Source organism: Diabrotica undecimpunctata, chromosome 3, assembly GCF_040954645.1.
Source record: "Diabrotica undecimpunctata isolate CICGRU chromosome 3, icDiaUnde3, whole genome shotgun sequence".
Lineage (NCBI taxonomy): Eukaryota > Metazoa > Arthropoda > Insecta > Coleoptera > Chrysomelidae > Diabrotica > Diabrotica undecimpunctata.
The window spans coordinates 26,380,691-26,405,894 of record NC_092805.1 but is presented as its reverse complement, the minus strand read 5'-3'; the positions used below and the strand labels follow the sequence as shown (position 1 = coordinate 26,405,894).

The 25,204-nt window shown below is 33.1% G+C and overlaps 1 protein-coding gene across 5 annotated transcripts in view; it reads right to left on the bottom strand.

Moving 5' to 3' along the window:
* The window catches only part of LOC140435526 (band 7 protein AGAP004871-like), an 85,587-nt gene extending 69,677 nt beyond the window's left edge, over nucleotides 1-15,910 (bottom strand). For 4 of the 5 annotated variants that reach the window (XM_072524265.1, XM_072524266.1, XM_072524270.1 and 1 more), the window contains exon 1: nucleotides 15,792-15,910. Coding sequence is in view for 1 of the 5 variants with exons in the window: in XM_072524264.1 (XP_072380365.1) it covers nucleotides 1,944-2,004 (61 nt within the window). In the remaining 4 variants the exon portion in view is untranslated. Of the gene's footprint in view, nucleotides 1-1,943; nucleotides 2,166-15,791 lie in introns of those variants that run through there. The other variant, XM_072524264.1, reaches the window with a different exon arrangement.
* Between the last annotated feature and the right edge of the window lie 9,294 nt (nucleotides 15,911-25,204).

Sequence of the window (25,204 nt, the reverse complement as noted above, 5' to 3'; positions counted from 1 at the left end):
ACCTAATCCAACGGTAACTTTAACATCATAAGTATTTATAAGATATAATGTCGAACAAATGTAACTAATTATTTGTTAACAGGTTTTTACCCATATATTTAGTGGCTACATTCATGTACTCCTAGTAAGTATTAACCACACTTTTCTTTAACCTTGGTCAAAATTTTAACTTCATGTTCTTTTTAATTAAGTGGTTACATATTTTCTAGGACACCGATGATGGAATGATGTATTCCGAAAACGTTCTGTCTAACACAGCCCGTTTGGGTTTTTAAATATATACCTTTTACAAAGGATTTTAATAGATTTTAATAAAAAACATTTTTAAATATACAGTGTGTTCATAAAGTGTGGAAATGGTCTATTATCTCATGACTGAATTATTTTCAGAGTTAAAGCTCTGACGGGTCGATTTTTATTTTTTTTTTTTTAACCTCTTTGGAAAAAAATAATTTTTACCCCCACTATCTTAGCAGATGTGACGTATCGATAATTTTTTTTAATAGAAAGGCATATTTTTATCTAAAAAATTAAAAGCCCATATTTTTCCGTACAACCGTACCAAACTCATCACATTCAAACTTCAGTATACATAGTGTAAGGGAAACCAGTGCTCGTATTTCTTAAAATTTAATTCAAAATTTATTTTACAAGAAAATTATTAAATAAGTCATTTCGTATTAAAGACAAACAGATAATATAATTACAACAAATGCTCGAATGGAATGGCCTATTGTTGTACGATACAGAAGTGGTTATCTATTAAAGATAACCAATTCCATTCAAATGATAATGACTTTGTGATGTGCTGTAGATACAATACGATCAAGTAGGCTGTGAAGACATGTCAAATTCGTTAGCAACCTGACAGTAAGTTCGTAGTTACCATTGGATATGTCAATATTAAATTGATTTGTTGTGTCACATCGATTTAGACGTCTGCACTAATATCTTTTTGAGAAATATTATCCCAATAGAAATTATTTGAAATTACGATGGTGCTTTCAGAAAACCAGCGAATAGAAGTTTTGATGATATTTTAGAGTACGGCGATCGTAAAAAAAAGTATGACGGAAGTATGCGATATCTTTAATGAAAAATATCCTGATCAAGTACCAATAAGTAAAGCGACGATAAGCAAAATATTGTAGGGCCGTATTTTTTGACGGTACTGCGACGTATAAAAGGTATTTAGAAATGCTGCAAACCTACGTAGTTCCATTTTTAGCCGCAACATTTCCAGATATTAACAATCCTTGTCAAATAGATCTGACCATTTGGTTTTATCAGGATGGAGCAAGTCCACATTATGTTGTAGTTGTTAGAAATTTTCTAAATGCAATTTTTCCCAATCACTGGATTGGACGACGCGGCCACATTAAATGGCCTGCTAGGTCACCAGATTTAAATCCCATGGACTTTTCTATTTAGGTTTGTTTAAAAAGTTAGGTATATGTAAACCGAGCCAGCAATTTGGTACACCTCAAACAGGGAATTCGTACTGAATTGTAACAAATTACACCAGTCATGTTGTCAAAATTAACTCAAGAATTCGTTGGAAGCCTTGGATACTGTCAATTAAACTAAGGAGCTGTATTCGAACATTTGTTCTTGAATTTTCTTTGTAAAATAAATTTTGAATTAAATTTTAAGAAATACGAGCACTGGTTTCCTTTACACTCTGTATACTGAAGTTTGAATGCACTGTATATATATATATATATATATATATATATATATATATATATATATATATATATATATATATATAATTGTTTTATTTGTATACAAAATTAAATACTTCCCATAAAAAATTGTCTTTTAAACAAGCCCTTTCCTTATTATAGAACATTTTGCTGTCTTTTATTGACATTTATAGTATGTATCTTATATAGATCTTTACACGTATAAATATTAACATTCCAGAAAGAAAAATCACTTACTATATTCCAGGAATACCTCATACCCGCCCGAATCCGTTCTTTTCAACCCTGCACTTGCCATAAAAATTCACTTATCAATCAAAAGCGGAAAATTTTTCAGCGATCGCTTTCGCTATTTCCGTTTGTTCACTTTTCTTATCTTTTTCTTCTCGCGCGATGTACTGCGATGCGTTCCATGCAACTCAAGCCGAGAATCGATCATACTCACGCCAAAAACCGATTTAAAACCCATCTGCGAACAGCTTGCCGAATGATTAAATGTTTATGAGTTGAAGGCACTCATTACATTCTCAGAAGAAAAGTAAATATGATCTGGAAATAGTTTTTTTACAGTTTTGAAGGTATGTTTACAGAAAAATATCAATAATCTGTAAGTGAGATGCTCTCGGAAGTTCTCTATAAAATTACATTATTAAACACAAAACAAATGTCGTTACACGTCATGTTTTAATTGTTGCCATATTTCTAATGTGGCAGCAGAGGTCAAAATTTTTCAAGAAACAAGCTTCATCAGAATTTCTATTTTATAGCATTTGAATGCATTAATGTGACTATCTAAAATATGGTAAGTGTCAGCTGTTGTCCACATACAACTACTTTTTATCCATTACTTATGTAACTCCTATAACAAAGGAGAGAGATATTGATAGGAGAAGAACCGATTGGGTTTATGCCAGGAAGGAGGACAACGGAGTCCTTCCTGTCCTGAGACAGTTGATAGGGAAATACTGCGAGAAGAAAACATTTGATCATACGAAACATATAGATCTTGAGAAGGCATACGACGCAGTTACTAAATGCTAGAGAGCTATGGAGATGTGTGAGAGAGAAATGTGTTCCTGAGAAGTACGTAAGCCTCGTGAAGGATATTTATGAGGGTTTGTTTCCAGTAACGGTTGGTTTGCTTATTAGGGTTGTTGGTTAGAGACATAATTGTTTGAAGAAAAACTAGGACGAGTAGGAGAAATTAGACACCTTGGCTTCTACACAACGGATAATGGGACGAAATGGGTTGGGATACAGGCTTGATGGTAAAACTAGAAGAGAATGAGCGGGGTATTCTGTGATCGAAAAATCGGGAAAGAGCTGAAAGGACATATATACAAAAGTATGGTGAGACCTGCGTTGTTGTACGGCGATGAAGTGTAGCCTGTAAAGACTATTTAGGAAAATAAGATAGAGATAGCTTAAATGTAAATGTTACGGTGGATATTGGGTAAGAATAGAAGGGACAGGATCAGGAACGACTTATTAGGGAAAAAGCCGGGGTGACTACAGTCTTAAAAAAGATTCAAGAACAAAGACTGTATGGTTAGGTCATCTCAGACGTAAAAATGAAAACTATGAGGAAAGAAGGATAGAGCTCTTAAAGTTGATGTAAGTAGAGGTAGAGGAAAACCGACTAGAAGATGGAAGGACTGTGTGGCAGAAGACTTAAAAGAGAAAGGAGACTAGACCTTCGTCTGTCATTAATTCGCAATTATTCCTTTCTATCAAATGTAAAAAATGTCACCTGCCTTTCGATTTCCGCAACAAATACTTATATCTAGCAACTTCCCTCTTCCTTCTATCCTATCCATTACAATCAATATTAATGTCTTTTCGTTGTGTTATAGTTTGTAACAGTTTACGTTCGGTTTCAGCTATTCATAACACTTTCTAGTTTGTCACATGATTAACCAATGAGATACATATTATCCACATTTCAAATGCTTCTGTGCGATTCATTTATTTTAATTTGAGACCATGTTTCAGACCCATATGTTATACGAGCTTTGTAAAGAAAATTCATCGTAAAGCCTTTTTTCTGAAACCCCGAAGTACATAAAAAAGGATTCAAACCTCCAAGCAGCAATCCATGCTGTGGGAGATTTCAAACTCTCTGAGAGTTTTGATGAGCAAGTATAAATTCAAGGCTATGTTGACTGTTTTCTTTGATATACACATCATTTACATGGAATAAATACCACAAGGTCAGGCAGTTATTTAATCTTACTATCCAGTTTAATGAAGACTCCACGAAAAAAGTCGCAAAAGAGGCCCGAAATACGGAAAGGAAACGCCTGCATATTGTACCATAAAAGTGAATGAAATTATGAAAAAATCAACTTAGAACACTGATACACTTGCTCGAAGGAACCGTTCCTCAGTCATGGTATATTATAGGCGTGGTAATTCTTAGAGGTGAGAAACACAAGAAAGAATAGATACAAAACAACAAAAAAGAATCGGCAAAAACAACTCTACAATCAAATACTTCTTCTTGATTTTAATTCAGGAAATGAAGCTCGAAAAAATTTAAAACCTCGCAATTTTTTCGTCCTGCATGGATTGAGTTGAAATTTTAACAGAAGGTAGGTGATAGCCCAAGGATCAAAATCTATATCGAACCGAAGTGCGTTGAAGGGTTTTAGGGGTGAAAACTACCCCTAATTTTCAAAAAATATAAAATAACATATTAAACCTGAATATGGGTAAGATTTGGTTTGAATTAGTTAAATAATGATTATTTTATACTTTTGAATGGAGTTCCATCATATTTCAACCCTTAAAAAGCAACCCTTGTTAGAGATTAATGTAAAAAAATTACTAATTCTAAAAAAATGATTTCGCCTTGGATCGATTTGAATAAAAATTTGGATTTAAGCTCAACTCACCCTCTGCTTTATAGTTTATGTCATGCCGATGAACCCTGATTGTTCTTAGGGGTTAAAACTACCCCTAATTTTCAAAAACTGTAAAATAACATTACAAATCTTAAGATGAGTGAAATTTGGTTTGGATTAGTTAAATAGTGATTTTTTTATACTTTAAAATACAATTTCATAAATTTTCAACCCTTAAAAATCAATTGTTATGAGTGCTATGGGTGAAAACAATTTTTTGCCAAAATTTTGCAACTTTTCAACTTTTTAAAATCACCCTTTACAACATTGCAGTTTTTATAAACTAATTTAATAGATATAAATTGAAAAAAGTAGAATTAAATACAAAAAAAATTATCAACATAAAAAGGCACCATATATTCTTATACATTTATATAAATAGTTACATAATAGTTAGAAAATATTTACATTTATAGGTAAAACAATTATAATATTAATTTTATTCGTCATCAATTACATCTTCATCGTGATCTATGTCATCCTCATCTTCTTCAATTATTGGTGGACTATTATTGCACCCTTCACCTGAGCACCCAGAACAAGTAGAGTTACAGTATAAACCAACTTTTCTGCACCCACATGAAACGCCGCATCCTTTTTTGCATTGGCAAAAAATAATTTTCAAAAGTTCTTCGGGTGCAGGTTGTTTGTTCATGCGTACTGGTAATAACAAACCATCTTTGGAATACCATCCCAATCTGTTGCTCTGATGTTTTCATTGCCAAGCCACTGTTAAATTTGGTAATAGCATCTTTTTGAATGCTCATCTAAGGCATCAACAGTGGGCAGAAGGGATGGTAGCTTAACCGCACAGTTTTTCGTTGTAGCTTTGATGAACTGTTCGTACCGCATCTGCTCGAGAAAAGCTTCCAAATCTTTTATTTTTTTTAACTTGGTAAGCTGCATGTCTTTAACAGTTCCGTACAACATTATTGTACATTATCTGCCAGCATCTAAAATATCTTCAAGCTTAGCAGTACTACTGTAAAAAATTTCGGCATGTTCCCTCATGTCCGGTCTTTTTTGAAAAATATCAAAAAATTTTTTTTACCTTTATTGTAAAAAGCAGATACAGTATCACAGCCAGTAAAAGCATGGGAAAAAGCTATTAATTTTGAACTATCTGGGTACCCTATTTCAAAAAATTAATTGGTTTTTTTAACGTATTTCCTTCATTTTCAACGATAGAGTGTTTCTTCACAAACGATTTTGTAGAGGTTTTTAAGAGCAACAAGGATCTGTGAATTAAATCTTTTTGGAACCCTTGGTTTTTAAATGGGGTGAGTTTAAAGGGCTCGAAAAAGATGGTGCTTGATCGTAAATCGATACTTTAAACGGCTATATCTCGCCAAATATTCATTGTACAACAAATCTAAATAAAGGAAAATTTTAGTCATTAAAAACGCTACAATTTAGTATATTTTTATTATTTTTATATATTCAGTATTTTCGGGGATATTTAAAAAAAGAAGTTAAAAAAAGAAGTGTAAAAGATATGAAATTGTAAATCGTTTCTCGCTTTAAGCTGTACTTTTTCTAAAACTAAGCATTTTAAATGGGTCAAACTTCTTAGACGTATTAACAATACATGTACAAAGAGAATTGTAGAAGGGTGAAAATCGATTTTAATTATGGAGGTAGTTAGGGGGTTGTTTTCATCGATTTTTTCTTAAAAAAAAATGAGGTATTGACCTTATTTTCATCATAAGTCACTCAATTTTTAAGCGAGAGTCTTTTTTTATGATAGGTCTATTTATGCTCTTTAAAAAAGATTCTATGAGTTTTCTTCCAAAAATGCATCATTTTCCCGATATTTGACTTTGAATCTTTCAAATTTGGCATTTGAAGAAAACCGCTGAACATTGATAGGCCGTATTTCGGTTCCTATTATATCGCAAAAACATTTTAAAAAATGAATTGTATTTGTCTTTTGTTCTCTACAATTTTTTTGATAAAATGCACCATTTTCGAGTTATTCGCGAAAAATCGATTTAAAACGTCGATTTTTTCGTCTAAAAGTTGTTATTTTCAATCGCGAATAACTTGAAAAATATCAGTTTTACAAAAAAAAATGTATAGAACATTTTTTATCACTTTTTTAATCGAAACCTGTGGTTAAAACGTAAAAAAAAAAATGTCACCCCCGAGATGGGGTGGCAGCCACCCCCAAGGCTTTGGCGCACTTTGGTTCGATATAGATTTTGATCCTTAGGCTATTACCTACCTTCTGTTAAAATTTCAAGTCAATCCACGCAGGACGAAAAAATTGCGAGGTGAAATGCTTCATTTCCTGGACTTTTTGTCTATACTGAAGAAGTAAAACTGTCAGAAACAGGGTGCAAAATAGGCAAAAGAATAATAAAGATTCTATGCTATGCAGATGAAGCAGTAATAATATCAAATAATGAAGATGACCTGCAACTAATGGTCCACGCTTTAGAAGCTAACGCAGAAAAGTTTAACCTGAAAATATCAGCACTAAAAACAACAAAGTCCTTTGTTATTGCTAGGGAGCCAGTAACATTCAATTGTAATAAACGAAGAAATAATAAGACTAGTATCGAAATTCGACTATATAGGAACGCAAATATCGTATTATGGGAACATCTTCGAAGGAACCCGCATACAAGCTAATTAAGCAGCGTACGTGTCAGGATGCTTACCAGACGTGATATGGAGAAATAAGAACATGAGAATAGAAGAAAAAACACATATATAAGAATTGTATACGACCGATATTAACCTATGCTATAGAAACAAGATCAGAAACGGCAATTACAGATTATAAAGAAACAAATTACAAAGAAACTGTTAAGAACAACCGAGATGAAAGCAATAAAGGCAATAGCAGGTAAAACTTTAGGAGACAGAATCCCTAAAACACAAATCAAAGTCATGTGTTAAGTACGTGATATCGTCAGATGGGAACGCCAAAGAAGACGAGAATGTAATTAGCACATTCATTTTTAATTCGGTCAATCCATCAACAACTCTATTCTTCTGTTTGTATTATGGGGAAAAATTCGTCAACTATCTGGAAAACAGCAAAACGTCCAAATTAGCTTCTTAAAACATAATAATCAATTAATTACCTCAAAAGAAGAAATCACAGAAATTTTTGCAGACCTTTACGAACAAAATTCTAGCACTAACAACTACTCTCCAAATTTTCTTCAATTTAAATTTAGAAATGAAAAGAAGGAGATAATAATCACAGAGAACACGGATGACTACATGAACTCTCCAATTTCACTAGAAGAACAGGACGATGCATTGTTTGGCATAAAAAACTCTTCTCCGGGTCCAGATAATATACCAATAATTTTTCTCCAAAATCTAAGCACAAACGCTAGAGAATACCTCTTTAATATTTTTAACCAAATGTGGATACAGCACTACTTTCCAAAGTCTTGGTCAGAATCATATATTATTCCAATCTCTAAACCTCAAAAATCTAAAGCATATCCCCAGTCCTATAAACCAATATCACTAACCTCGTCAACCTGTAAGATATTCGTAAAGATTATAAACCGTCGCCTTACATGGTTTCTGGAAGATAAAAAATTACTGATCCCGGAGCAAAACGGCTTTCGTCAAAATAGATCAACGACAGATAACCTAGTTGATCTTAAATCCGAAGTTCACGAAGCACTCATTAACAAACAACACTGCTTAGCTATTTTCTGCGATATAACAAAAGCCTACGATTGCACATGGAGATATGGTATAATAAAAAAGCTTCACTCCTGCTGTATTAATGGACAATTCCTAAAATTTATTTAAAATTTTCTTCAACTCAGAACATTTAAGGTACGAACAAATTGAACACTAAAATAAACTCGAATCCAGGAAAAGGGAGTCCCCCAAGGATCGGTGTTAAGTGTAACTTTATTTCTTGTTGCAATTAACGATATCTTGGAACAATGTCAACAACCAGTTAAAGGAAAACTGTACGCAGACGATCTGGTTCTAGTACTAAGAGGAACAGATCTAGAATCCACCCAAAGAATTCTTCAAAGTCCATTAAATAATCTCCCGAAATGGTCTGACAAAACAGGACTCAGCTTCTCTAACGAAAAAATGAAATGTGTGCTGTTTTTAAAAAAGCGAATAGAGTATAGTCCAATTTTAACATTGAATGGTAAAAATCTGATCTTTGTAAAAGAAATAAAATTCCTCGGTCTTCCATTTGACAGGACATTGGTTTAGGAAAGTCACATTAAAATCTAAAAGATACTTGCCAGCAAAGCATTAATATTTTGAAGACACTGTCGAACATAACCTGTCGATCGAACCTTAGTTCGATCAAAAATTGACTACGGCTCAGTGGTATATAACTCAGCCAAGAAATCTGTTCTTAAAGAACTAGATGTAATTTAAAATAAAGGACTTATAGTCGCTTTGGGTGCCTTTCGAACAAGCTTTATACTAAGTATATACAGTAAGTCAGGGCAAATCCCTCTAGAATTTAGAAGAGATTTGTTAAGTTTGTCGTTTGCTTGTAAAATTCTATCTTCTTCAGATAACCCAGTCTACCATAACGTTCATAACAATCGTTCCAGCCACTACTTTTCATCTCACCCTCAATGCAATCCGCCTTTCTATAAATGAATTAACCGATTACTTCATAAACATAATTTAATATTCTCGACAATATACCACCCTTCCGGAAACCCTTTTACTCCATTGACTGTAACTGAACCACCAGTGATCACTGATCTATTAAAATTTAATAAACATGAATCCCCACCAGACCTATTATTAAACCACTTCAAAGATATTATGGATAGATTTAGCGACTACCGACAGATCTACACAGATGCATCAAAACAACGGACGGATTTAAATTGCATAACAACTGCAAGCTGTTACTCCCAGTTGCAAGTTCTGCATTGTAGAACTTGCAGTTCTCCAATGCAGAACTATACGCAATTCTTGAAACTATAAAATTCATTAATAAAACGTACCAGAGAAATTACGCAATCATAACTGAGTTAAGTTGCATAACAAGTTGCAAGTTCTGCATTGGAATCAGAGGTATCCTTCTTAAACTTATAACTTCTTATCTATGTGGCAGACTCCAGGCGGTAGTATCTAAAGTTCATCTCTTCGATTTTCTATCCATAAAACATGGAGTCCCACAAGGACCTCTTTTGTTTATTACCTATGTCGACGATTTGTCTAAATTTATATCTCTGTACAAATCTATACAATTCGCAGATGATACGACATACGTCATATCAGGAAAAAATAATTATTATTTAAAAATATATGTGTACCCCGGAGGTAAAGGACACTATGTCCATTTTTATCGAAATTTAGATTATTGCACTTTTGAATATAACTTTTCTGGCTCAACACATAGGTAAACCATACTATGTCCAGAGACAATTTTACGGCAAGTTACCGACTTTTTAATAATCACCAAGTCCACTTCCAGTCAGAGGTAAACAACACCATGTGGACTTGGTGTTGTTTACCTCTACTATATGTGTGCACCGTCATTTACCATCCGGACATAGTGTTATGTACCCTTGTACACTTTTCGTCATATAAAAATGGTACACTTTTTTTTTTCAATGTAAATCAGTGTTCAGACCAGTGTATAAGAGAGCCTCTCTTACATATCTCTGGTTCAGACTGGAGACAATGGTTCGTGAAACAGTTCATTGTTGCCATCATAGATAACGGAATTGCACTAAATCTAAATAAAAAAATAGCGTTCAAAAATGTGTTTAGATAAATATTATTTTTATTATTAACAACAAAAAATGGTATCTAATAAATTTAATAACCAGAGAGACGGTTGAGTTAATGTCCAAAATGTTTGAAGAATTTTTTAATAATGGAGATATGACAAAATACTATTATTTCAGCAGTTTCGAGTTATAATACATATATTTAAATTCCACACTTCTTCACTGTAAAAGTTATTCATTTTGTATTAATTTCAAATTAAATTTTTAATTTTTCCAGTGTGTTTTATTTATTCTAGTATGCCACAACTCAATACAGTTTTGTGCTACACTTTACGAGAAACAAATGACAGCTCTCGATTGGAAATTAAACATAATAATTTAAAGTCTAAATTTTTTATTTTTTAACATTATTTTTGAATTAAAATACTTTCATAAATTACAATAAAACACGATGTAAATCCTTCTTTTAGCTGGTTTGATATAATATATTCGTTATAAGAAAGAAGTGGACGTAAATGATAATTTGTTTGGAGATGAAAATTCGGATATTGATAAAATCTTTGAGCCTCTAAGAGGTGAAAGCTCAGAATTGGACGACAATAATATGAGACGTATAAGTAAACCAGCGAAAACAAAGGTAAAAGAGAAAGCTATTATTACTCCTACGATTAGTGAGGCAATAAAAAAAATCTTCTTCGGGACGATTTATCCCTAAGCAGTGATGCTGGCAATTTCAATGAACATAATGAAGTTATTTTAGAAGAAGAAAAAAGTGTTAAAAGAAAGGTACAAAATGTAATTAAGTGCAAACAAAAAGGTAAAAAACGTGTAGTAAATGAACAAAATTGGGCCTGTAATGTTCGCAAACGAAAAATAGCTGGTGGGAAAGAGTATCTTAGTAAAAGAGGCAAAGACATGCCTGCAAAAATGTTAAAGCCTCCTTGCATGTGTCGCATGAAATGCTCTGAAAGATTACCAGAATACGAAAGACAAAAAATTTTCAACTCATACTGGACTGAGACAAACGTTTCAGATCTTAAAAAGCAATTTATCTTCTCATGTATCGACATCCAACCTACTCTTCGATCAAGAAAAAAAGATCTAAATTCTACCAAATCTAAAAATAGTACACTACACTACCATTTTACAGTGAACAATCAGCTATTGAGGGTGTGCAAGGTTACGTTTTTAAACACACTTTGTATTGTATTGTACACAATTTAGTAGTAGTAAATATGTTGAAAAAAATTGAGCCAGGAGGTTTAATAAAAGCTGATCAAAGAGGTAGACACACGCCAACCAATAAAACTCCTACCGAAACCTATATAAATAGTATACATCAACATATTAAATCATTCCCAAAATACGAGAGTCATTATTCCAGAGAAAGGAGTAAGAGAGATTATCTGGGCACAGAACTTACAATAGAAAAGATGTATCAACTGTACATTGATGAATGCAATGAAAGACATGTAGATCCAAAGCTCAGAGCAAAAAAGTGGTTGTACGCAGATATTTTTAATAAAGACTTCAAGTTGTCGTTTAAACCGCCCGAAAGAGACATTTGCGATACATGCAGTACATTCACCGCTCAATTAAAAAATAATCTTACTGCAGATGAACTAACCAGTGTATAGGCTGATCATGATGCTCACCTAATTGAATCTAAAACTCGGTATAACTTAAAAGAATTGGACTTTATAATAGCTAAAGAGTCACCAAAATACAAAGTACTATCTGGTGATTTGCAAAAATGTTTGCCTTCACCACTAACAAACAATTGTATTAGTTTCTACAAAAGGAAGCTTTGGACATTAAATTTTACATAACATGATGCCAGTGATTCTTCTGTACAATGTATAGTGTAGGACGAATCGAAAGAGCCCCGAGGTGCAAATGAAATTGCCTCGTCAATTTTGAACTGGACTGACAATACAATTCCAGGTAGTCAAGTACAGGACATCACTCTTTGGACCGATAACTGCTATGGACAAAATAAAAATATAAGTATTATAATGTGCTATTTTTGGATACTGCGTACGTGCCCTCAAATAAAGACGATCACTCACAAGTTTTTACTGAAAGGGCACACACATATGGAAGCAGAGACTGTTCATGCTTTAATCGAAAGAAAAATAAAGAAACTCTCCAATTTGGCCATTTTAACACCATGGGACTGGCAACAACTAGTTAGGCAAACATCAGGTAAATACACAGTGCATAATATGGAACTTGCAGATTTCAAAAACTTCAAAACGCTGTTCGATAAGAAATTGTCATCTAATCTTCCTTTTGTAAGTAGAAAAAAAAATGTTAATAAAGACCCTGTTCTACTGTCAACATGTGTTTTCCTACAAGTCTCCAACAAGAACACATTGAAAAGCTCTTTTATAAGACCGATTTCAACAATCAAAATATGTATGAAGTGGACTTCATGAGGTATCGAAGACAGCAAGTAACGTTTCCAGCCCAATTAAATTAAGTCTCAGTAATCCCATTACCAATCACAAAACAAAAGTACAATGACTTAATTTCACTACTGCCTTTTGTTCCGTCAGTTTGTCATGCGTTTTATCAAAATTTAACACATAGCGATGTAGCCACAAACGATTACCCACAAGAAGATGAAGATGATATGGAGCATCTTTAACAATTTTGAAACTTGTCGTCTATAATTTTACTTAATTATTATAACATTATAATATTTACCTCTAATAAAATAATACTATAGGCTGCTTAATGTGTTTGTATTGTTTATTTCGTAAAGACCTTAACATGCAATGCCACATTATTTAAAAAAGTTGTTAGAGGTAAACAACACTATGTCCAACTACACATTTTTAAAAAAAATTTAAATAATGAACGGTAAACCTCAGGTATATAACACTTCATGGAATGAAAAACGATTATACACACCACAATAATAATATGTTAATCTTGGTTAAATATAAGAAACATTTGAGTATTTACTGATTACAAATTTAAAAATTTTTAAAACTGCTCTCCTTAAAAAGTAAGAAAATGGACATAGTGTCCTTTACCTCCGAGGTACCGAATTATCATGAGGAAGTTTCTACTAAATCTAGCAAGTATTGCTGTAGACAAACTAAAACTTAACTCTGATAAAACGCAAAATTTGGTTATATCTGCAAGTAATTTATACAATTATCCAAATAACAAAGAGAATGTTAAACTATTAGGAATAACCATAGATAATCGACTGAACTGGTCGGCTCATATCTCACAACTTCCAGTTATTAAGTTCATTATTTCTTATTCACCAACTAGCAAGGGTTGCCAACTTTGAAACATCAAAATGACATATTTTTCTTTATTCCACTCTCACCTAAACCATGGTGTATTCATATGAGGCAATTCAACAAACGCACTTCAAATTTTTAGAATGCAAAAGAAAGCTATCAGGATTTTAGCAGGGGTTAGTTATATAGAACACTGCCGACCTTTCTTTATCAAATTCAAAATTATGCCGTTACCTACTCTGTTCATATTTCAAGTTCTAACGTCTTTCAGATAAAAATTGCCTTAATTATAACTATTACAATATTTTTCCATTAAAAAGCTAAACTGTAATAGTTTCGATAAAGATATAAAAAAAATATCTTCTGAAACATTGCTTTTACTGCTCAGAAGAATATATGACTCATTGCAGAACATCCACTGAACTGCTTACCGTGACTTTGCCATAAATCTTTTTCTGTTTAATGAATTTTTTTTACTTGCTACAAACAATATTTGTATTTGTTATATAGTTTGATAAATAACTCTAACTCTTCGTATATTTCTTTATTAGGTCTAATTCGCCAGTTGTTATTTTCACTGATTTGGCCCAGTGTAGGTACTTCGTATACTGGGCTAATATGTTTCATTCAAACACATCTAATGCATTGACACCAGAAGTTAATGCAGATCCTCAAGAAAGTTGATATAGACCAAAAAGACATAAGATGCATTGAAAACTTGTACTGGCATCAAACGGCACAGTTAAAAATAGACAATTCTATATCCAAACCCATACATATAAGAAGGGGCGTTCGACAGGGATGTGTGCTTTCCCCTCTTTTATTTTACATTTATTCGGAAGCCATATTTCAAGAGTCTTTGGAGGATACAAAGATGGGAATCAAAGTGAATGGAGTATTGATCAACAACATACGATATGCTGATAATGGTGTCTTAATTTGTGACAACATAGTCGATCTGCAACAACTTGTCACTATAATCGGAGAATACAGTAAGTGGATGTGATTAGAGATTAATACCAAAAAAACCAAATTTATGATCATCTCCAAAAACTTGGATGCACTTGAAAACTCCACCATAACACTGAATACTAAGTCCATTGAAAGAGTGAGTAAATTTAAATACCTGGGATCGTGGCTTTTTGAAGACTGGGCATCGGACAGGGAAGTAAAATGTCGCATTGAGCAAGCTCGACAAGCTTTCGTAAAATTCAAGAAGGTACTGACTTGTTCAGAGTTTGATCTTCAACTGAGACTAAGGTTTACTAAGTGCTACGTGTGGTCAGTGCTGCTATATGACGTAGAGGGCTGGACACTCAAAACGAGGGATATAAACAGATTAGAAGCTTTCGAAATGTGGCTCTATCGCCGTATCCTAAAAATACCATGGACAGCGAAAATCACAAATATAGATGTCCTTAAAAGAATAAACCAAGAACGCCAACTTTTCGAAACCATCAAGAAAAGGAAAACGGCGTATCTAGGTCACATCATGCGAAATGAAAAATACCAGTTCCTCCAACTTATAATCGAGGGTAAAATTGAAGGCAAGAGAGGAATGGGACGCAAGAAAACATCCTGGCTCCGAAACATAAGGCAATGGACAGGGATTAACGACATACAATATCTGATACATATTGCAAGAAATAGAGAATTAATGGAAAATGTGATCGCTAACATCCATTAGTGGATTTGCATCTGAAGAAGAAGAAGAAGAATGCATTGACAGATTTCTGTGTTATGACCAATGTTCCATAAATTTGGTCTGTTCTGTTTAAACAGTATTTGTTGTTACATTAATGTATTTTTTACTTAGATGACTTCCCCCATTTGTTATTTTATGTTATTTTATTTAGATAATGCATACTGCTATTTTTTATGATGGGATAGCAGGATGCAATTAACTTCGGATATTTAAAAGATTCCCTCTTTATTATTTATTCATGTTAGCTCATATGACCTATTATTATCGTTATCTTATGAATTTGTTTAAAAATTCCAAAAGGTAACAAAAAAATATTTTCATTTAAGTTATATTTGAATTATATGAAACTATTTTGCTAACGTAAACTTTCATTAACTTAATTAGATACATATCAAAAATTATTTTTATACCGAGTAAAATTAATTTACATTTTACATTAAAAGTTTCATTTACATCTTGAAAAATGGCACTCTACTTTCAGAAATATTTAAAAACAAACTTTAAAATTATTCACTCACCTCCGCTTACATGTAACTCCTAATTAGTAAAGTACTTTCTTTAACTTGTTAATTTCATTTCTTTTATGCTAATATACACAAAAAAACGCCCGGCTCTTGTCTACTTTTTGTAATGTAAAAATGGGAACTAACTTCTGAAACTAAAAATTAGGTCATAAAATTATAAACACTTGCCGGAATCTTTGAAAAATTGCATCAAATCCTGATTATACGAAAAAACAGTGGCGTGGCAAAACAAAACAAACTAGAATTCATTGCTGTTTTACCTGAAAACAAGAAAATGGAATCGCAATAATAGTCTTCCTTAAGGGAGTGTGGAATAATATTAAGGGAATGTTCAGAACACTTCAATAAGCTGCGAAATAAACGTTGTACAAAAAGGGTATACATATGTGAAATTATGAATATAATTTCAGTTAATGAGGAATGTATTACATAGGGCTGGCTCAAATAAATTAGGATATATAGTAAAGGGTTATACAGACAATAGCAAATTAAGTTTATACAAAGTCTTACCAATATTTTTCTTCCACACACTCGCGGTATTGACAGGCTTACACTCGCGGTTGTTGTTTTTCATACGCGGAATCTGTCCGGGTGCATATGTCATAATACTTCGCACTAATGTTTTATAAATCTCTATTTCTGCCTTCATATTTAGGTGTCTATCCCACCATACTGAGTTAAGTTTGTCCTAATCTTTGTATAATTTCTTCCTCTGTTGTTGCCTTTTTCGTGATTATAAACCCCAAGTATTTGAATTTATCCTTTTCTTTGATTGTTACGTTGTCATCAATCTGTAGATCTTCTATGTCTTCTTCACTTGTAGATAGGTACTCTGTTTTCGCGAGGTTAATATCTAGACCAGCCTTGGTATATTCTTATAGTTTCTTCATCATGTAGTCAAGGCTTTCTCTAAGTATATTTTGAATAGGGTTGGAGATTTGGGAACAACCCTGCAGGAGCCCTTTTGGTGTGGTGAAGTCTCTTATGATTCTTGTTCGCATTTTAATGGACACTATATTTTCTTTATACAGAGCTTTTGTAGCTTCTATGAATTCCGTCTGTATTTCTAATTTGTACATTGCCTCTTGTATCTTTTTAAATATTCTTTTTGTTGCTACACGCAGTTAAAGTGTTGCTTATAATAAATAGCAATATTTTCTCTCTAGAATTTCTCATACCGAAGAGTACCCGGTTGTAAATTTTTACACATAAATGTTCATAAACATGAAAGTTATAGCAAAAATAAAATTTTAAATTTTAAGTTTAAGACCCTGTATATGCCTGTATCTTTTTAAATGTCAACATTTAATTAAAGTAAGCTGGCTTAAATCGTAATATTTTAAAGGGTAGAATCTACTGTTTCTTTTTGTACAATTACTTAAGAACCACCCTGTATAAGTTACATCATTCTTAAAACCAAGACATTACTATTCGTTTTAGAAAATCATACTTTAATTTATCTTTTGCTGTTTGGAGCTCTTAATAGTTAGAATTAAAGAAACTTGGTGAGAATAAATAGTAGTAAAAATGAAGAAAAAGAAACGGAAATAAACAAAGAAAGAACAAACAAAGATATAGAAAGAAAGAAAGAAAGTATAATGAGGGGATAGACATAAATAAAATAAAAAAACCCTTTTTTCTCATCCCACCTTTTAATGTTCTAGTTTTTTTTTTAATTAAAGAACTAAGATATGGGCGCCTCTGACTGAATATATTTTGCTGACCGAAGGTGTGTACGATCAGTTATTATTCAAATATGTTTGAAAGAAATTTAATTTACAATTTTCTAGAGATCTGGAGAATTTCATAGCACTATTTACTTTTAATACGGTGTACATATATACACACAGGTCTGTTTGTGCTCTGCCATCTGATAATTTACATGAAAGATTATAACTTCGAATCAGTTTACTTTATGAAATTTGTACAACCATATTTATTTAATTTAATATGTATAGAAGCAGTTGTGATTCGTCATCAACTGCCAGAAGGCTGACTATTCGGTTTATATATTAGGTTAAAAATATGCGGAAATCGTAGAATATGTTCGAAAAAAAAAATGAAAAAGGAACATTGTAAATATTAAGACTCAAAAAAAATGACTTTAGGGTATAAAAAGTAACTATAATCAAAGGACTGTTACATTAGACATTAGTTAAGAACGGAACGGTACGAAATTTCTAATAAAACTTATCCTTATCTTTAGTGCTTATCCAAAAAAAATGCATAAAAAATCAAAAATAAAGAAAACACTATTCTTATCACTTTTAAAAGTGCAAAGAAGGCTGTTGGTATTCTATTGTTATTCTTTTGTTCTTGTTCATGTGAGTAAACGTTGTAAATCACGAAACAGTAGCTATTGTTGCGTTGCTTTAAGACGGAAGAAGTGAGCGATATGTTCCTCAAAAGTATCAAATATCCAATAGTACTGTGGTGCGGTGCAGTGTGCACCGTATTTTTACACGTTTGTTGGCAACTGGAGCTTACACTAGACGACCTGGAACCAGTCCTCAATGAAAAACTAGTGCCCGTGATGATCGCTTCATCTTCTTACAAAGTCTACGAGATTCGTGCCACGGCTGTACAAATCCGAAATTAACTTCAGTACGTCTGGAGTACTAACGTAAGTGAACGAACAATAATTAGACAAAGGCTTGGAGAAGCAAATTTAAGCAACAGACCGTAGACCTGCAACAGACCTACAACTTCTCAGGCGCCATCAAGTTGCGCGGCTTCAGTTTGCCAGAAACCAGATGCTATTTTGCTGTAAATAATTGGAGGCACGTTTCATTTACCGATGAGTCCAGATTTACCTTGCGGTCTCCAAATGGCGAGTATGGCGAAGACCACATGGGCTTTTTGCAGAATGTACCTTCAGTCCTAGGGTAGGGTATCAAGGGGACTTAATTATGGTGTGGGCTGAAATTTCTCTAGAGACACGTACAGAATTGTATGCAGATTAGAGGAAGACAGAGTGCTAAAGACAGTGTTTTTTGATAGACCAGACGGTAGAAGATCAGTAGGTCGTCCCAGAAAAAGATGGAAGGATAATGTTGAAGCCGATTTATCTAAGATTGGGGTAGAACAATGAAAATGGAAGCGCAAGATCGTAGAACACAGGTTCTCAACCAGTGTGCCGCGGTACACTTTACGGTACGGTAGTTTTTACTAGTATTAAGTTTTTTAATTCGCCGTGATAATAACTTTTACCGACTAGTTATTAAATAAAACTTATGTTCTGCGCTTGTGTGCTGTTTTAATAGTTTAACACTTGACCTGTTTGAAAAACAAACGGAATACCAAAAAGAGCTAAGCACAAGACTAAAATCAATAGAGACACTGAAACAAATGAATATAAATGGACTAGCCAATAAAATAATAGTAACTGTAACAATATCGGTTAAGAAAATATGCTCAAACACGAAAACAGTCAAAACATCTAAACTCCAACCTAATACAATTAAACTACTCCAAGTAAGACGAAACAGAACAGATCGAACTTCGGCCAGCTTTAAAAGTTTAAATAAAATCGTGAAGAGAGAAATTAGGAACGATCATAGAAACTATAGTAACAATCTAATAAAAGATATAATATAAGATAACTGCAATATGAAAGTACTGAAAGCAAAAAACTCAAGCGGCATAACAAAAATCATAGAAATAAAAAATGAGAAAAACGTCAGCGTCCGAGACAGAAAGGAAATAAGCGAGGCCATTGAAAAGTTCTACACTAAATTATACTCGGTAAATACACAACCACAATAACGACGTACTTAACGAACAATAATTAACACCGGCTCAGAAGAAATACCGGTCATAACCGACTATGAAATAAAAATGACCCTAAATCAACTAAAAACAAACAACTTGGTGGCAGAAAAATGAAACAGGTATTAAATATTTTATTTAATAAAGTAATTGATGCAGGAAAGATTCCTCAAGAAGGGTACAACTCCGAAGTCATTCTACTATTCAAGAAAGGAGACAAAGCAAACATCGAGAATTACCGACCAATATCCTTGCTATCACATCTGTATAAATTACTAACTAAAATCATAACCAACCGCCTAACACATAAGCTCGATTTCTATCAACCTATCAAGCAGGCTGGATTCAGAAAACATTTTAGTACCATAGACCACTTGCACAACGTAAGAACACTGAAAGAAAAATGCACCGAGTATAATGTTCCAATTCATATGGCGTTCGTCGATTTCCATAAAGTATTCGATTCTATCGAATTATGGGCAGTGCTTGAATCTCTAGAAAATGCACGTATAGATTCAATATATACTAACATAACACCCTGCAGATAAAGCTGGGCGAATGCACAAAAACTAATCCCATAAGACTACAACGGGGAGTAAGACAAGGAGACACCATCTCTCCCAAACTATTTACCCTTGCTCGAGGGTATCAACGTCGACGGATCATACTTAAACCACTTGAGATTCGCAGATGACATAGTTTTAATAGCCGATAATATCCAGGAACTAAATGATATGTTACAAAAATTGAATGCAGTTTCAGGAGCGATAGGCTTAAAAATGAACTACAACAAAACAAAAATACTGAGCCGATACCAGACAAATATAAAGATACAAAATCAGTCATCAAACTGGGGAAACCAAATCAAGATGCTAAAATTAAAAGAAGAACACAACTGGCATGGGGCGCTTTCTGCAAACTAGCATATATCTTGAAAAATACCTCCATTTCTGTAAACTTAAAGAAAACGGTGTATAACACATGCATACTACCAGTTTGTACCTACGACTTGGAGACAGTAGCCCTTACCAAAAAATCTGCTAAAAAATTAGAAACAACGCAAAGAGCAATGGAACGAATCATGCTTGGAATATCACTGAGAGACAAGATTAAAAACACCGAGATAAAACGTAGAACGAAGATTAGGGATATTGTGGAAGAAATTACAAAAATGAAATGGCGCTGGGCAGGTTACGTAGCCCGATATAATGACAACAGGTGGACACGGAGAATTCGAGAATGAAGACCAAGGACGACAACAAGAATCATGCATGGGAAGACCTCAAAAAAGATGGGTAGATGACATAAGAGCAGTGGCAGGCAAACAGTGGATTAGATTGGCGCAAGATGGAGAAAGATGTAAGCAATTGGGAGAGACCTACATTCAGGAGTTGATGGAAAATGGTTGACAAGGAGAGAACACTTGACCAACAGAATGCGGTAGTAGCAGTATCGTATGCAGACGTCCGCAAGTTCAACATATTACCGCTTGTGGCGATAGCGTTTGAAGACACTCATATCTAGAGATGAGCATCGTTGGAAAAACATCGATGGTTACCATCGATTAAACATCGGAACTATACCATAGATGGCAATACAACATTGAGCCTAAACATCGATGTTTTCCAACACCAATGTTGACCTTGAACTCGATACAACAGACAACAGAATTAAAATGATATCAAAATATTATTATATTTCTATTTTTGAGCCATTGTATGTTTTAAATAAGGTCATGCAGCGAAAGCAAGAAAACATCCTCACCTCTACTGATAAAATCAGTTCCTTCCAGCAAAAGCTTTTACTGTGGATAAAGAAAGTTGAAAATCAAGCCACATAAGACATGTTTCAGTTAACAAACAATTGCAATGTAGAACCAAATCTGTCAGACCTGTTTTTGAAAAGTCTTAGTAAGCTGAATGACAATATCAAAAAGTATTTTTCCTCCCTCTTTGCGTCATCAATGGACTGGATGCGAAATCCATACATCGAGTCGGCTTATGACACGGCCTTGTTCACTACTGATGAAGAGGGTGAACTGATAGATAAACTTAAACTTAAGTACAGTACACTAGTTGAAGAAGCAGAGGCTCAGCCAAAACTGAAGAAAATCAAAGTTAGTGTAGATGTTGCATCATTTTGAATTCCCCTCTTCAATGAATATCCACTGGTCACAAAGAAAGCTATGAATGTAATAATACCGTTTTTAACTTCTTATTTCTGTGAATCTGCTTTCTCGTCGATGAACGCCATCAAGAACACAAAACGTTTACAGCTAAAATCTTTAGAAGACCACTTGAGGGTATGCTTGTCTACAATACGTCCTAGAAATCATTTGATAATGAAGGGTCACCAAGCACAAATATCGCATTAGATATGACGTCACTATTTTTAATTAGACGGACATTCTGTTTTATACTCCATTATTTTTTATTATCAACTCGTTTGTTTTAACACAAAATATATGTTTGTAAGTGCACTAAAATTTTGTTTTCTTAATTTTCCTAATGAGTTTCCATAATGAGCACAGTATTAACTCAATGAATTATGTTTTAAATTATATTTTTAAAAAAAGTAACATAGTAAAAAAATCACATAACAATACATTATGATTATTAGACTTTATTTACCCAAGTTTGACGTGGCTGAACGAGTTTTTAAGTTAGTGTGCCTCAAGCTAAAAAAGGTTGGGAACCGCTGTCGTAGAAGATGGAGGGCTATAATAGGTGCGGCGATGACTCACCTCGAGTTGTAAAGAATCCTAGTGACACTAGATTCTGTAAACGTACTAATAGGTACTACAAAAATTTAGATATTTTCTTGAACCTAGCTTATTTCAGAAATATTTTCCTTATTTCTGCAAAATCTTAAGATTATATAAGTGCTTATTGTGACCTTTCTGTCATTCTTATAATTATGTCTGCCTATCTATACCTACTTATATTTAATTTTTATTATTTTATATTGACAGTTTTTATTATTTTATATTAATACTTAATACTTTGGTGTTTTTGTATTACTGCAAATTTTAAAACTATTTTACACCTACCAAATTTTGATTTATAAAAATTATTAAAGCGCTGGCCGTGAGTGGCGCTGTATATTTGTCTAGAACAGAATAAGAGAACCTAATATTATTGACTGAGAAACTACCATAAAGCTTTTCATGAGAAAACGTAATTATTATTGACTAAGAAACTACTTCATTATCACATTAAGCACTCGCTGCCAATCAACAGTTTATTTGTTCAACCACACATCACTCAAGTTTATTATTCTCTTCCTACTAATTGAATATACAACATGTTTTCTTGTATGTTATAAACCATCATTTTAACAAAATTCTAAAATTCTGAAGCTGTTATTTACTTTTGTTGTTTATTTTTGTATTTTAACACACGTGTAAAGATAATTTTTAAATTTGTCAGCTATTTATAGAAAAAGGCTTTGTTTATAATTAAAGCGAATAAAGACGTTAATAGGTAAAGGTATTTTTTCGGCAGCCGTCCCGAAAATAAAACTTTAGTTATGATTTATTAAATCGAAAGTAGCATTTTACACAACTCGTACCGAAAGCTACTTTCGGGACTAATTTTTTTACTTTCAGGGCGATTTTGGGTAGCTAAGTAACGGCTTTGACAATAACATCAACTTTGTATTTTATTATGAAAACGCTTGTCATTTAAGATTCGTGTGTTTTCGCTCAGTTTTTCGAGTCTAACACTAATTTCAATACTGCCACTTCTGTTAATATTCCTTTATATATATATATATATATATATATATATATATATATATATATATATATATATATATATATATATATATATATATATATTCAGGGATTCTACAGTATTCACTGCCTTCCCTCGCTCAACCGTTTCCATCTCTCTCTGTTGTTCCATTCTCCATTGTTTAGGCCTCTCTTACTCATGGCGTCGTCTACTTCGTTCCTCCAGGTTTTCGGGGTCGTCCTCTTTTCCTCCTTCCTATGGGGCTCCTCTTTATCGATCTGCTGTCGCTAGTTCTTCTTATATGTCCATAAAACTTTGGTCTTTTTTGTTCTATATATGTTAGTATGTCTGTTTCTATTGATGTTCTTTGCTTTATTTCGTCATTACTTCTCCTATCCATTCTTGTTACTCTGCAGCATCTTCGCAGGCATTCCATCTCTGTTGCTACTATCTTACTGCTGTTTTTCTTGTTTATGATCCAATTTTCAGCCCCATATGTCCTAATACTTCGTACTAATATTTTATAAATCGGTGTTTTTGTCTTCATATTTAGGTGTCTATCCCACCATACTGAGTTAAGTTGTCGAATTGCTGTTCTTGTTTGTCCTAATCTTTGTGTAATTTCTTCCTCTGTTGTTGCCTTTTTCGTGATTATAAACCCCAAGTATTTGAATTTTTCCTTTCCTTTGATTGTTACGTTGTCATCAATCTGTATATCTTCTATGTCTTCTTCACTTGTAGATAGGTACTCTGTTTTCGCGAGGTTAATATCTAGGCCAGCCTTGGTATATTCTTCTTGTACTTTCTTCATCATGTAGCTAAGGTCGTCTTGGTCTTGTGGAATCACTACTTGATCGTCTGCAAAGCTTAACGTATATACGTATTCGTTCCGTACCGGTACTCCCATGCCTTCGCATTTTCTTTTCCATGTAGTCAAGGCTTTCTCTAAGTATATTTTGAATAGAGTTGTAGATGTGGAACAACCCTGCAGGAGCCCTTTTGTTGTGGTGAAGTCTCCTATGATTCTTGTTCCCATTTTAATGGACACTTTATTTTCTTTATACAGAGCTTTTATAGCTTCTATGAGTTCCGTCTGTATTTCTAATTTGTACATTGCCTCCCATAGTTCTGACCTTGGTACAGAGTCATGCGTCTTTCTCAGCTCCACAAATGCCAAATATTTTGTTATTTATCAAAATTAGAGAAATTAAGCAATATAAATTTGTTTTCAACCAGCTGTTTATATTACTAGCTCTAACATAAATTTACCTGGACATAATCAGTTACATCTTACAAACAAATGTCTATTACAAATGAATAACTTTTTATATCTTCATCTAATGTTAAATATTAACTTCTCTCAATGACCTGGTAAAACTGGTCATTGAATTATGTAATATTTATGAGAATTTATGCTTGTTATAATCTACGTACAAATTTTGTGTTGCACATAAAAAAAGGTTTTTTAAAAATACTAAAAAATTAGGGATATACCCTATAAAAAACGAAGCACTGCACTGCACTAAGTACATATGGAAAAAATAAAAGTATTGACAGGTATATTGCCTTTTTCATAATCACAAAATATTTAGCATTGTGGTTAAATCTGCTGCAGCAGGTCATAAAAAGGTAAAAACTGACGAGGAATTATCCTTTTGCCATCATTAAAGATAAAGTAAATGGCACTAACTTAAAACTTTTTATTTCATTTATGTTTGGTTGCTATATACTTTACTTTAGATTAGACTATTTTACTGCATATTTAATTAACTGCTATTATCAGACATTTCTGATAAGATGTTAAAAATAACAGTCAATCGTTGGCCTATTCTTATTCAGAATTCCTCAATTATTTTAAAATTTCTATAGGCGGAACAGAGAATAACGAATTGAATAGCGAGACAG